The sequence below is a fragment of the Ostrinia furnacalis genome, unplaced genomic scaffold (genome assembly GCF_004193835.3).
Source record: "Ostrinia furnacalis isolate ACB-3 unplaced genomic scaffold, ASM419383v2 OfSCF1066, whole genome shotgun sequence".
NCBI classification, from domain to species: domain Eukaryota; kingdom Metazoa; phylum Arthropoda; class Insecta; order Lepidoptera; family Crambidae; genus Ostrinia; species Ostrinia furnacalis.
Window position 1 is genome coordinate 545,198 of NW_021131305.1, and position 14,833 is coordinate 560,030.

Genomic DNA, 14,833 nt, shown 5'->3' on the forward strand with positions numbered 1-14,833 from the left:
AAAGGAATACCCGAAATTCCAACGGGCACGGGAATTAGCGGGAAAATCCTTTTGTATGAAAAATCTAAACCGCTTAAGTTAGACGCTTGAAATTTGGCATGCAGGTACCTTAGTAAACTTAAAGCTTAGTTACAAGAGGATATTGCAAAATTCCCACGGAAACGGGAGTTAGCGGGAAAAAAACATTTGTATGAAAAAATCTAAACCACGTAAGATAGACGCTTGAAATTTGGCATGCAGGTACCTTAGTAAAGTCAAAGCTAAGTTACAAGAGGATATTGCAAAATTCCCATGGGAACGGGAGTTAGCGGGAAAAAACACTTGTATAAAAAAATCTACACTACGTAAGATAGACGCTTGAAATTTGGCATGCAGGTACCTTAGTATTTTTCATACAAAAGGATTTTCCAGCTAATTCCCAATACCGTGGGAATTTCGGGAATTCCTTGTTGCAACTAAGCTTTGAGTTTACTAATGTACCTACATGCCAAATTTCAAGCGTCTGACTTAAGCGGTTTAGATTTTTCATACAAAAGGATTTTCCCGCTAATTCCCGTTCCCTTGGGAATATCGGGAATTCCTTGTTGTAACTAAGCTTTAAGTTTACTAATGTACCTACATGCCAAATTTCAAGCGTCTAACTTAAGCGGTTTAGATTTTTCATACAAAGGGATTTTCCCGCTAATTCCCGTTCCCTTGGGAATTTTGGTAATTCCTTTCTTAGTGCACCTCTACGGTATTTAAGCTACGTCCCTTCCAAATTTCAAGTGCCTACGTTTAGCCGTTTAGGCTGTGTGTTGATCTGTCACTAAGTCAGTCAGTTTCTCCTTTTATTGTATAATATTTAGATTCTTTTTTAACTACAATGTCATTTATATAAATTACATTGATGTTTTTTAGTTCTTTTTTGTTTCTTTGAGTAATATTTGATTTTAATATTGATTTGATTTTAAAGGTGGAAGAAAAAACGTAAGAAACTATTAATAGCAGGGTTAATAGCCAATGGATGGCTAATAATGGCTATTAATAGATAATAATCAGTTATTATCCAAACTAGCTGGCTACAAACCCATCTCTAGTCCTGAAGCAGTGGTAGGGTTAATACTGGGACGTGTAAAAGTGCTTTTTTAAAGCCTACTTACAGAAATAAATGAGTTTTACTGAGTTTTTTGATAACAGGATCCGCTACCTTAAATCAATGTAAGGTAGCGGATCCTGTTATCAAACTTTATTAGTCAACCCAACTGAAAATACATTAGTGTTTATTTCTTTGCAGGACAAACCTCCCAAAAGAGATCATGGGCTTCCCAGATTTCCCGGTTCCTGAAAGTGAGAAGTCATATCTACCCGCCAAGGATATGCTGGCATTCCTTCAGTTATACTCGGACAAACATGGCGTTACTCCTCACATAAAGGTAACAATTTCCACTAAGTTATTTTATATCTTTGGTCTAGTAGAGAAAAAGATAGGGAACTTCTTCAAGCAAATATGAGCTTGCACCAGAATTATAACTAACTACAAGTCTACAATCATTAGTCTCCGCCTCAGAAGTACGACCCTTTTACCAGAGGCAAATGAAGGATGTGACATACACTCCTCTCGCTGCCCAGACGATAAAACTACTTGCAAACTAAGTAGATAATAGAATAATTACTTTATAATCATTATAGCTAACATTTGGTTTGTTTGATTTCATATAGGTAGGTACTCGTAGCTTATATTCATTGCGTGGATACGTCCTATGACTAAAATGATGATGATGGCAACTAAGACTTAGAGCATCCTGATAGAATTTTCTAAACACACGAGCTAAGATAGATCCAGACTCATACAAGAAGCCCCCAAATTCTTAAATACCCGGCTACCATATCCCCAAACGTCTTCCACAGTTCAGCCACCACGTCCAGATGGTGATCCCGAAGGCAGGTCCTACGGGAGAGCTCTGGGACATCACTTTCAAGGACCTGAAGACCGGGGAGTCGGAGACCAGGGAATATGATTACGTGTTCGTCTGCAACGGACACTACAACACCCCGTTCATACCTAGCATACCGGGGCTGAAGCAGTATGAAGGTGAGTCTTAAAAACTGGGTATAGCCTGGATTTATAGGCACCTAATCTACCTAAACGTTTAAGCAATGCATTAAATGTTTCTTGCAATAAATATTTCTTTCTTTCTTTCAATTTATTAAACCTCTAATGATATCTAATACGAGTACATACAAATATTTTCGCAATTGAGACTAAAAATTTCTAATTGTATCTTATCTAACCTCATCTCTCGCAGAAAATGCGCGATAGCTTTCCAATTTCAAGATTTATGATCCCGTTTTACCCCCTTCATCTATCTTACGCGGTTTAAATTTTTTCATACAAATGTTTTTTCCCGCTAACTCCCGTTCCCGTGGGAATTTTGCAATATCCTGTTGTAACTAAGCTTTAAGTTTACTAAGGTACCTGCATGCCAAATTTCAAGCGTCAACTTAAGCGGTTTAGGTTTTTCATACAAATGGATTTTCCCGCTAATTCCCGTTCCCGTGGGAATTCCTAAGTATACTATAACCTGCCCAGGAGTATGAAGAATAACTGTACCAAGTTTCGTTAAAATTAGTCGAGTAGTTTCTATTTCTATAAGGAACATACAGACAGACAGACAAAAATTTTACTGATTGCATTTTTGGCATCAGTATCGATCACTAATCACCCCCTGATATTTATTTTAAAAATATATTTCATGTACAGAATTGACCTCTCTATAGATTTATTATACTTAAGTATAGACTATAGATTATCTTGAAGCTCTTTAAAATGCGATGCTATACAAATATTCAATCATTCAAGTTGTATCAATGGTTCCAAAATTAACCCTACATGCCTACATACTTACAAGTAGTTACGACCAAAACCTTAACCAATAGCTCATAATATTGACCAAGATAACTACTTACCAAACCTTCCATCCTCAGGCGATGTAATGCACAGCCACGACTACCGAGTCCCGGAAATCTTCGCCGGGAAGCGTGTCCTGGTCGTCGGAGCAGGTCCCTCAGGAATGGACATCGCTCTGGAGATCACCTCCGTCACAGACCTGGTCATCCTGTCGCATCACCTCAAGGAGAAACCGCAGACCGTCTTCCCAGAGAACCTGGTCCAGAAACCGGATGTGGTGAAGCTGGAAGGAAGGAAAGCAGTGTTCCAGGATGGCAGTGAATATGACGTGGATGTCGTCTTCTTATGTACAGGTAAGATTTTTATATCTATACTAATATTATAAAGAGGAAAGATTTGTACCTATTTTTGTATGTTTGTAATGAATAGGCTCAAAAACCACTGAACGGATTTTGATGAAACTTTACAGTATTATTGTTCATAATCCAGAATAACATACAGGGTGGAAACGATAAGTGATCTCACGCGATTAATTCTAAACTATACAAGATATCGATAAACTGATTACTGATCCTGAAAGTGCTTCACGAGTTCTTTCAAACGATATCAGTATAGGATACAGAATTAACTGGATTTATCCGAAAATTCTATGTTTTCAGCCTCCATACTAAATGTATGCCAGCCACACAATATTGGAATTGTTAATTTTTTTTATTAAATAATAAACACTTAAAATTAACTCGTAAATTGCATTCAAATTTAAAATTATTCATGGAAAACATTGGTTTTAGGCTTTACTTGCTATATAATATTATCAAGACATGCGTGCCATGACTGTAGCCGTACTAAATGTATGGAAGCTGGAAACATTGAATTTTCGGATAGATCTAGTTTATTTTATAACTTATTATTGGTACCGTTGGATAGAGCTCGTGAAGCACATTCAGGAGCAGTTACCAGTTTTTCGATATCTTGTATAGTTTTTAATATTATGTGGTTTTACTAAATGTATGGAGGCTGGAAACATTAAATTTTCAGATAGATGCAGTTTATTTTGTAACTTATTATTGGTACCGTTGGATAGAGCTCGTGAAGCACTTTCAGGATCAGTTACCAGTTTTTCGATATCTTGTATAGTTTTTAATATTATGTGGTTTTACTAAATGTATGGAGGCTGGAAACGTTAAATTTTCAGATAGATGCAGTTTATTTTGTAACTTATTATTGGTACCGTTGGATAGAGCTCGTGAAGCACTTTTAGGATCAGTAATCAGTTTTTGGATATCTTGTGTAGTTTAGAAATAATCGAGTGAGATCACTTATCGTTTCCACCCTGTATAGGCTATAATTTATGACGATCTGTGACAAACGAAATTTCACGCGTGCGAAGCCGCGGGCGGAAAGCTAGTTTATTGTAAAGTGGAACTGTTCCATTAAATTTTGTGCTATTCTTTTGAAGCAGTGATTTCTTTTCATATTTTTTGTGTAAATTTTCTTACTGATCAATCCATCCATACTGTCTACAGACTCAGTTAGAGTTTGTTACTTGAGTACTTTACCACTCCGGAACTTCGGAGTGATGATCGATTACATTTATAGTGTCCCACTAACTTTACTGGACTACCTACTACTTCGGGACTTTTTCTTAATTTGAACATATTTCAGTTTATAGAGGTCAGATGACAATCATGTCTTTGTCTTTTTTAATCTTTTCAATATTAGAAAAGTGAGATTAAACATCAAGAACGTTAGTGACCATTGTATTGTGAATGCCGACAAAGAGGCTGACAATAGTGACTGAGTTTCTTGCGCTGCTTCTTCTCAGCACTGGCCCATTTATTGTCCTGAAGCAGTGGTAGGGTTAATACTGGGACGTGTAAAAGTGCTTTTTTAAAGCCCATTTGCAGAAATAAATGAGTTTTGTCTCTTCCCAGGCTACCAGTACAACTTCCCGTTCCTTCACCCGTCGTGTGGGATCGTGGTGGAGGAAAACTGCGTGGAGCCGCTCTACAAGCACCTCGTCAACATCCACCACCCCTCCATGTGCTTCATCGGGGTGCCTTACTATGTCTGCGCCTTCTCTATGTTCGACTTACAGGTAAGCAAGGAGAGCTTCTCTAAATAAACCTCTCATCTCATCTCACTTAACACCAGGTGCGATTGCGGTCAAATACCTGTCTTGTCTAAAGCCCAGTCCGTGAGCACGTAGAATCCCGTCCAATGACCCCAAGCTACCCATCCCTATCGCTCGCGCGTAATTATGTTGCTGTCGCGACTGTGCGACGCGCGCCCGCAGTGAGTGTGCGAGCGCGACAGCAACATAATTACGCGTGAGCGATAGGGATATACAGTGTGTCCGGGCATGTAGTGATCAAACTTTAAGGGCGTAATCTATGGACAATTTTATCGATGAAAATACTTCAAATTTGGGGCCTGACCCATTTCTCGAAAAATTACATCGATTTAAGTTTTTAATTTTTAGTTTACACCTCTTCTTTAAAAAACAGGTTAAAGCGTGGGTAGCTTAACATTAATAGGCAAATATTTTATATCATGCGATAGCTAATAAAATTATCTATTAGTAGAAGAAGAAAGCAGACACAAGTTTCATACATTTTTAGGGAGTAAGATTGGATTTAATTAGAAAAATACATTATTTTTTTAACTTCTTTTTCAGTTATTTTCCAACACAAGAAAAACCAGGTCGTTAAGGTATGTTTTATTTGCATTGTATTTCTAATATTTGAGCTATTCTACAAAACGAATGTAAATTTATTAGTCTACGTCTATTAGTTTCGACGTAATTGTTGAACAAAGATACCCCTTCCCAGCGGTTTCCATAGGAATCGGAATAGGTTGTGTGATTCTTTCAGGCAGTGCATTTTCGAATGTCGCGTGCGCTATGGAAACCGCTGGGAAGAGGTATCTTTGTTCAACAATTACGTCGAAACTGATAGACGTAGACTAATAAATTTACATTCGTTTTGTAGAATAGCTCAAATACTAATAATACAATGCAAATAAAACATACCTTAATGACCTGGTTTTTCTTGTGTTGGAAAATAAATGAAAAAGAAGTGAAAAAAGTAATGTATTTTTCTAATTAAATTCATTCTTACTCCCATAAAATGTATGAAACTTGTGTCTGTTTTCTTCTTCTTCTAATAGATAATTTTATTGGCTATCGCATGATAAAAAATATTTGAGTATTAATGTTAAGCTACCCACGCTTTCACTTGTTTTTTAAAGAAGAGGTGTAAACTAAAAATCAAAAACTTAAATCGATGTAATTTTTCGAGAAATGGGTCAGGCCCCAAATTTGAAGTATTTTCATCGATAAAATTGTCCATAGATTACGCCTTTAAAGTTTGATCACTACAAGCCCGGACACACTGTATATAGGTAGCTTGGGGTCATTGGACGGGATTCTACGTGATCACAGACCAGGCTTTAGCATAAAAAAAAAACATAATATAGATCAACCCTAAGGCCTACTATGCACGAGTGAATAGTCGTCTTCTAGGCAATCTCAGTCCATTAAAAGATCGCATCTCTTGGATGAGATTGATCAAGAGCAATACTACATTTAAAAAACACCCACCATCCCTAAATGTGCTTTATTAGAATCCCTTATTATGTGTACGCCTTCTCTATGTTTGACTTACAGGTAAGGAATTCAGAGATAGGTACCCTTTAAATTTACCAAGATTTCAACATCCACTCGCGAGGAGGGATAGTTCTTCATCGGCGTGCCTTATTACAAACTTAAGTGACAGTGGGCAGGGGCACATAGCAAGTAGAACTGATGGCCGTTAGGGCATAACTTGACTGATTGAAACGGGCATACCGTTTTCACCATCAATCCTTAATTTTATGTGACCCCTATGGTAACACATAACAGGAATTTCGTTTCCATAGGGGCCACTTAAAATTAGGGATTGATAGTGAAAACGGGCATTAAAGTCCTATGTCCCCTAGATGGAGCAGAGGGCATCCACAGCAGTCCTTCATTGCAATGTCTTGAGCTTCGCGTTTGATTTCGCTCTAAGTCTAGCCAATTTCCTTCACCTCGTCAGCTACAAAGCGCTGTTTATGACCCTGTACCTGTTGTGGTAATCCTTGGGGAAAACCTTTGCCCAGCAGTAGACATCCCTTGGTAGAAACAAAACCAGCCTATGATGGCAGATTAAAACCTACTTCTTCCTCCAGGTCCGGTTCTACGTGCGATCAATGAACGGCACCTTCAGCCTGCCGACGCCCGCCCAAATGACTGAACATTGGGAGCAGGAGAAACAGGACCGGGCGTCCAGGGGTTACACCAAGCGGCAAGCGCATATGATGGGGCCTGACCAGGTATACTACTCACATCTGTATTCTTTTTGCTGCTGTATTTCAGGCACTAAGCAAGTGTTTAGAGACCCCTTTATTTTACCCTACTACGCCAGAAGGAAGGTTATTGCTGCTGTATTCAGGCTCCTCTTTTAGTGGCACTCTAGGCAAGTGCCCCCATGAGCACTTCACCCCGTGATCAAGAGGGATTACCCTTCTGCTCTAAAAAATGTTAATGTTGGTAATAGAAGTCGTAGATTTTTTCAAATTTGCAATGACCTTTTTTAGAGGAAAAGAGCCCTCTTGATTGTTATAAATTCCCAAGGCTCCCAGTAGGATAACAAGCAAAACGTAACAAAAAATAACACAAATTCTATGGCAAATCGTTCTATAAGTTAAACAGAAAAACGAAACTGCTAAAAAACCACAAGCACAACCACTTTAAAACGCACATCAAATTACCGAACATCCGAGAATGGCAACTTTTCTGGTTAACGCAAACCATATAAGTACCTAATTTGTAAGATACTTGTGACCTTATAATCTCCTGGTTAATAATACCGGGAAATGAATCTTAAACGGAATGTTTAGCATTTAAAAGGAGAGAAGGCTTTTCAATGTCAACCAGAAAATAACATCCTTTGTAGCCTTAGGCCGCGTCTGCGTGAGTGCATTTCCGTTCTTGAATGGAAAATAACAATGATTTTACGTAAAAATATATAATATATCTTGAGAACTATGTAGGCATTTTATGTAGTGTAGTAATTCTATTGGTGAAAGAATTTAATAATTTAGATTAATATTTCCGAAGAGAGAGAAACAAACATTTTAATATTTTCGTGTCTGTATGATAAGTCTTTTTTAAAATGGGTAAGGTAGCAAAATAACTACCACGAGCATTCTTATAACTAGGTACTTATACTATGATCAGATAACTCATATTTTATGGAAAACAATCTTACTAAAGGAAGTTTCAAATTATATTAATTACTTACTGCACACTTGATTTGTGCGTCACCGTTGCTGCAATCAATTAAAATTAGAATTTTAAATTGATATTATTAGCTACCTCAATTTCCATCTGCATCATATTCATGATTCACGTGCACTCAATGGTCAGTTGTGATTTGTCAAAAAAGTACCTATTCTCAAAGTCAAAGTCAAAATGTCTTTATTTGTTTAGACTAATAAATAGTTCTTACAAATCGTCATTTTGCTCTTAAGGAGCCTCTACATGTCTCATAATCTTTTTACCCTACCAGCGCTTCGAGACCAACATTTGGCAAGTGCTGAGAAGAAGCGCCGCAACAAACTCAGTCACCACTGTCTGCCGGTTAATATAAATAAATAGAAAAAGCAGTAGTAGGTACATTTGATTCAGGAGCAGTTCACTGAATTTACCACGCATTCTTGTATGATGTATCTTATAAGAATGGGTATACAAAATTGCGTGGCATATTAAACAAGGTAGTAACGTGCTAATATCTAGATTTACAAATTAAAATACTTAAATACTAGTAGAAATGACTCGCATTAATAAATTTGAATAACTTGGATTGACCAGTCCCCGAAAGCAGCGCCTGTTCACAGACATGACGAGTGAACCAGCCATCGCTTCACTCGACCATATTAGAGGGAAATGTAACGACCCGCCTCACTACGCCACTCAAAGCCAATTCATTATTTTATAAATAGCTAAAGCGAGTTATTTCCGTAATAATAATGATTTCCTCCAGGCAGAGTACTACGTATCGCTTTCGACCGAGTCTGGCGCCACGCCCCTACCGCCTGTGTTCACCAAGGTTCACAACGACAGTAGCCAGAAGTTTCTTGACGACCTCACGCATTACAGAAACGACGTTTATCGCATCCTCGACGACTCCACGTTCATTTGCTTCACTAAAACCTGCTAGGGTCGCGCAGGGAGCGGCACTCGTGCCATTACTATTCCTTATCCATAAAACATAATTCATTAATATACAGAAGTCAGTGGGTAATTAAGATAAACAATATGACCAGATATCGAGAAATAAACATTTATTTAATAATGCATTATACAATAAAGTTATGACGATTCACAGTTTGTTTATCCTTAGAAGTATGTTTAGAGCCCCCTTAGTTTAGATAATTTACAATTTTGTAGGTAGTAAGAAATAAAGTTATCTTATAATATCAAACAAAACATTTTACATTTATTGCATTACGTCACATTACAAAGACTTATGTCTTCTCTTAATTTACAAATTTAATAGGCATCATTAAATTTTAATTTGGACTTAAACAATTTAGCTACTTTTTTATAACCATCGGGTCTTATAACCTCCCGTAGGCGTCCATCGTAGGCATAACACTCTGAGCAACCTTTTTGCTTTGTAAAGAGGGATAATTTTACGTCTTCAATTCCACACGTAGCGTCGTCGAACACCTATTTTCTTCTAATTAATTATGTTGTAGCTACTGGTCTAGCACTCGGTTATATGCAGTATATTATACGGCAGTTATAGGCGATTATTGGTTCGATACAAAGGGGTTCCTCATCTCTCCAAAATCCTGCCACTGTAAAATTGTTGGAATTTTCGCGTTTCACTGCCACAGAGTGAATAACCCTCCTTCTAACGCAGTCGGGTAAAAACTCAGTGTTTTTGTGTAATGTATTAAAACTGGTTTGTCGTTGAAAATGTATTCTATAAAAATAATGCATTTAGATCCATTCATATTAGGGTAGGTACAATTAAAAAAAAACTTAACTTGAAAAATACCTACTTATTTCTCTCTTTGAGTGCAAAAAGCAGACAGGATGATGATGCTTGAATTTTAATCATTGCTGATTAACAATTTGTTATTTATTATGAAGTACCTACTCGCTTGATTGGTGTTCCTGTCATCGCATCATCAATCAAATTAATCTATAAGAAATGCACCGCTTAAAAATAACCAAGCTTTATAAATAAAACAACAATAATTAAAACATTTAATAACCGTTCTGACTAGACGTATCTATTACATTATTCATGGCAGCTAACAAGATAAGTTATACAGAGAAAGTAAGAAGTAACTATACTATTATTCCAGAAAATGCTCGTTTTCGAATAGAATTTTCGAATATAAATACTTTAAATTAAATGAATTCCATAAAATACTCAGCAATTTGCAAAACAACGTTAACAAATCAATACTTTTAACTAATTTTACGTTATTTAATGACACTATAATTAGAAAAACTCTATAAACTGTCCACTAATTTACCAGGAGCGCATAACCGACACACAAATCTTGCATAAATTATACAAGGACTAACACGTCTTGGTCCTGTCACTGGCTAAACCGCACTAGAGCGATGCACTAACCTGCTATCGCCGCTCACTTAGGGTTATCACTGGCTTGCCTTGGAATAAAATCTAAAATTAGTACTTGTAAAAGGGCACTCGATATCTTCAATGAAACGCTACGGTAAATGTTGTACTTACCATTTAGCACGCCAATGTTTTTGTAATTTTAGATATTTGCTGTTGAATAGTAGTTGCTAGTTTGGAGTGTAATTCTTAAAACAGTTTTATGTTTGCTATAACAGTAGTTTGCTAATATCAACATCCGATGTTTTAAATTCAAATGATGTCCAGTTACTAAGTGTGGGAAGTGGTGTAAATGTGTTTGAATATAACATTGCAAGAACTATTGTCATTTATATTTGAACACCTCATCTGTCTTGTTGAAAACCTTGTTGTTAACCTATTGGTTAACTGGAGGAAAATTCCACAAGGCATTACGTTCGCCTTTCGACATTAATACTTGAATTTTAGTTTCATTCCTGTCTTCTTCTTTTGTGTAGATTGTTTGTAACTGCCTTCATAACCTTTGACTATTGGACTTTCAAGCCTTTTAGGATTGTTTGAGTTTTCTGTTGGCCACATAGGTAATTTAGAAGCTTTAGGATTAATCCAGGTTCTTGTAGACCACACTGTTACGTTAGAAGTTTTCTAGACATGGTTTTCTTACCTTTTTATTTTGTTTCAGGAAAAATACTACGCATCGTTAGCCTTAGAAGCTGGTACCAAGACCCTGCCCTCTGTCCTCACCAAGATTCGAGAGGAGAGCTCCATCAGGTTCCTTCACAACCTGAAGAACTACCGACAAGACATCTACAAAATCATCGATGACGACACTTACGAGGTCATCAGTAATGGAAAACGAGAAATTCTTTGTTGACCCTAAAATGAGAACATAATTATTTAGGTTACGTCGAAAATCAGTGGGTTGTTGTGGGTAGACGTAATTCTAGTGGGTAAGTTCCTAATTAATTTTACTACAGTCAGTGATAACTTTCAGTTTAACTTCCCCAGGGACAAACTTGACCTTCACTGGTTGGGTTTTCATTGGCGCTCAAGCTGTAGATCCTGGCTACACAGGAGTTGCAGTAGTGGGAATGAGTGGGAAATAGTCCCGTTGACAGTCAGTGAATATTTTTATAATAATTTAGGATTGTAAATAGACTAAAAGTGACTATACTGTAATAATAACGTACTGATTGCCGACTATTTTTTTACATGGTAAGCATAGTAATATTGCTAGTGGTAAGAAAACCCAAATGCCATAGAAACCAAGCAAAGAGGCATTATACTATTTCCCGTACCTGTACTACTTAACGCAGACTACTTTAAGACATTTAATTTATTTTACACTAATTATTTTAATTATACTAACAAAATTGTAGTGTTAAGTATTTTTAATAAAGAATTGAGATCATATTATGGTTAATATTTATTGGTCGGGTGTTTCCTATGTATTATAATATTATGTTTTTACATTTAAAATATTTATACATATTATATGTATTATGTCAATTGTCTAGTACTCATAGGCAGTGTACAAAATCCAAGGTTATTATTTTAATTTTGGTTTGATCGAAATAAAACACCTGAATCAGCCAAAAATATTTTATTTAAGCGTATTTATAATCTTTATATTATCAATGCTGATATATTATTAATCTTTACTCTAATATTTTATGGCTTCCCTTTCGATTACAAGCTAACATTAATATGGATTCATAAATATTACAACAGTTCTTTTGTTCCAAAGTCTTGCCTCGATCAGTTGCACGGCTGTTGTAATTTTGTATGAATTAAAAGTAGTATACATACGCTGGGCCGAGCCAATATCGTTCTTTATAGTTTGTACTTATTTAATAACCGCTTCAGATACATACATTTATTTAAAATAAAAAGTTACTTTACGATAATATAAAAATACCTTTTTTCAATATTGTTTCCAAATTCGCACTTTTTAGTTCATTTTTCAAATATATTTGTCTTAAGGTTTTAGAGTCCAATATAATATAAGTATGCTTTTTGTGTATATGTAAAATCATAATAAAACAAATCCTTAAAATACTTACTAAAAAAACTTAAAAACTAGATTACATGTTAATTTATAACAAAAAGTACGACGCACGCAAAACAATGTAGTTTATTACATTTGGAGACCTTAAAATATAAATTTGCCAAGATCCTACAATATTTGGCCACGTATTTATTATTAGTAACTGAACTAATGAAGCTTATCAAAAAATTACAACGCTAGAGCATTCAATAATAATATTTTAGCATAAAAACGACGTTAAGGCTGAATCTTTCCACTTTTCTTATAAACTCCATCGGCCGCTCCGTACAAAACCTACCTAGTCCTACCCTTGGTCGACCTACCTACTTCCCTGTCTTTCAGTCCCTTTAAATACTTCGATATGAATCAAAAGGATAAAAAGCAGGGCCCGATCACATACCCTGTGAAAATTATACATAAAAAAGAAGTTATATAGTAAATGGCAACGTTCAGATAAAGCAGAAAAAATACCAAGTCACTGGCGATACTTATATACCAACTACATACAAACTTATCTATATACAGTCTTACTTACGGCGAAAATAAACGAGTGTATCAAGCGTCTAGCACCATTTCGATATAAAGTATACTCAATTTAACATAAAATTATCAACCAAAAATATAAAAATCAGTGAAAAAACAATATATCATAACAAACAGCTCCTCTCTATGCGCATTAATTATTGTTTGTCAAACATTTTCTCCAAAATTATCCAAAAACACGACTTAGATAAATCACTGGTTAATTTTGAATAAAACAAGGGACTAGTTAAAACAGTATTGCGTTCAAGATAATAGACATTTATAATAGGAAGAAAAACTACGTATACATAAAAATCTAATAGAATAATATACATGAAAAATACAACTACTATACACTGAGATTACAGCGTTACACGTATAAAAAATAAATCACATATCATCACCGAACCGGTCGCCCAGACCAAGCCATGTCCCGCGCTCACTCGGCCCACACTCGAAGTAATCAACAGTCCAAACGGGATACCACTAAAATAACATAACAAGGGTAACTTTAACATGTCGTAACGCCTTCGAGGACGGCAAGTGTGAAAATGTCATAAATTGAGCCTCAAAAATCTACGTTGTACTTTAGGACCTGTATAGTGAATGGGATTTACAGACCGTAAAAGAATCTACTGCACACTCTAACATCGAGATAGGTAAAATGTGTACTTTCTATTTATGTAAATAATGGAAAATAAAACGATCAAGATTGTTTGATTGCACTGTAACATTGTCACTGCACTGTGCCTGTACAGTACCAGGCTAGCACGATGCTTAAGATAATTACTTATATCTAAGCGCATTGTGGATCCACTTACATCAGTTATTTGATATTTCATCATGTGGTAAAGTATTAAATTGCCGTTTCATATTGAGAAGTTAACGAAAATGTATTTTTCCATACAAACATTTTTGCTATTTTTTAAGTAACCACAAATCTTGGTGTTATGAAATTTTGTAGATAGATTGAGACAACATTGATAATTTATAGGACGCACAACAAAATGATACTTTAAAAAAATATCAATATTTCTAAAACGGAAACGGAGCTGTTTTAGAACATTTATTTCTAAAATTAGCATAAAATTGTATACGTAAATATAATTCCTTGAAATGAAGTTTAAAATAAACAAAAAATAACGACGGTAATCGCTATAGAATATTGAAGAAAAAAATCGGTCATTTCATACTTTAAACCCCTATTTAATTGTAAGTGGATCCCGCTAGTATCTCACATAGTACCAGGCTGCCATAACGCTTAGGAAGTTGGATTAGCGAACGGAATGTCCGGCTCCATTTTCAATGTCTGCGGCGTCGGGTCATAGTGACCCGCTAAGTAATACACGTCGTTGTTGTCATAAACAGTGCTATACTTGACCGGGTCGTCGCCCATGCGCTCCTTGTACTGGGCTAGTGGCAGAACCTCGCATTTGTGCGATATCGTCTGCACGTCGTTTTCGTCTGTGTGGGGAGACTCGAAGAGACCGCCCTGGAAAGTAAGATATTTTGCCGGTAAGTATTGGTAAAATAATAATTTCCAATCCTCCTTTCATGTCAGTCAGGAACGAGAGAGAGCTCTGCAATGTGCAAAATGAAGAATAAAAGGACAGTCAGGAATTATGCCATTGAAGTCATGGAGCTATCTTATAAAGAAAGTTTTGCGGTATATTTCTTCTTAACTTCTAACCAAAAACTTCGTGGTTATACTCC

The 14,833-nt window shown here is 36.1% G+C and overlaps 2 protein-coding genes across 4 annotated transcripts in view; one reads left to right on the forward strand and one right to left on the reverse strand.

The window, feature by feature from the left end:
- The window catches only part of Fmo-1 (Flavin-containing monooxygenase 1), a 30,986-nt gene extending 19,529 nt beyond the window's left edge, over window positions 1–11,457 (forward strand). For 2 of the 3 annotated variants that reach the window (XM_028302033.1, XM_028302034.1), the window contains exons 3-8: window positions 1,277–1,415; window positions 1,891–2,074; window positions 2,968–3,243; window positions 4,825–4,988; window positions 7,100–7,243; window positions 11,234–11,457. In XM_028302033.1, the coding sequence (XP_028157834.1) occupies window positions 1,277–1,415; window positions 1,891–2,074; window positions 2,968–3,243; window positions 4,825–4,988; window positions 7,100–7,243; window positions 11,234–11,425 (1,099 nt within the window). In that variant the 3' untranslated portion in view covers window positions 11,426–11,457. Of the gene's footprint in view, window positions 1–1,276; window positions 1,416–1,890; window positions 2,075–2,967; window positions 3,244–4,824; window positions 4,989–7,099; window positions 7,244–8,955; window positions 9,260–11,233 lie in introns of those variants that run through there. The other variant, XM_028302035.1, reaches the window with a different exon arrangement.
- A 733-nt stretch (window positions 11,458–12,190) lies between these two features.
- wge (BAH domain and coiled-coil containing protein winged eye) overlaps window positions 12,191–14,833 on the reverse strand; it is a 125,378-nt gene continuing 122,735 nt past the window's right edge. The window contains exon 14 of the mRNA XM_028302032.1: window positions 12,191–14,612. Within this exon, the coding sequence (XP_028157833.1) occupies window positions 14,382–14,612 (231 nt within the window). The 3' untranslated portion in view covers window positions 12,191–14,381. The remainder of the gene's footprint in view (window positions 14,613–14,833) is intronic.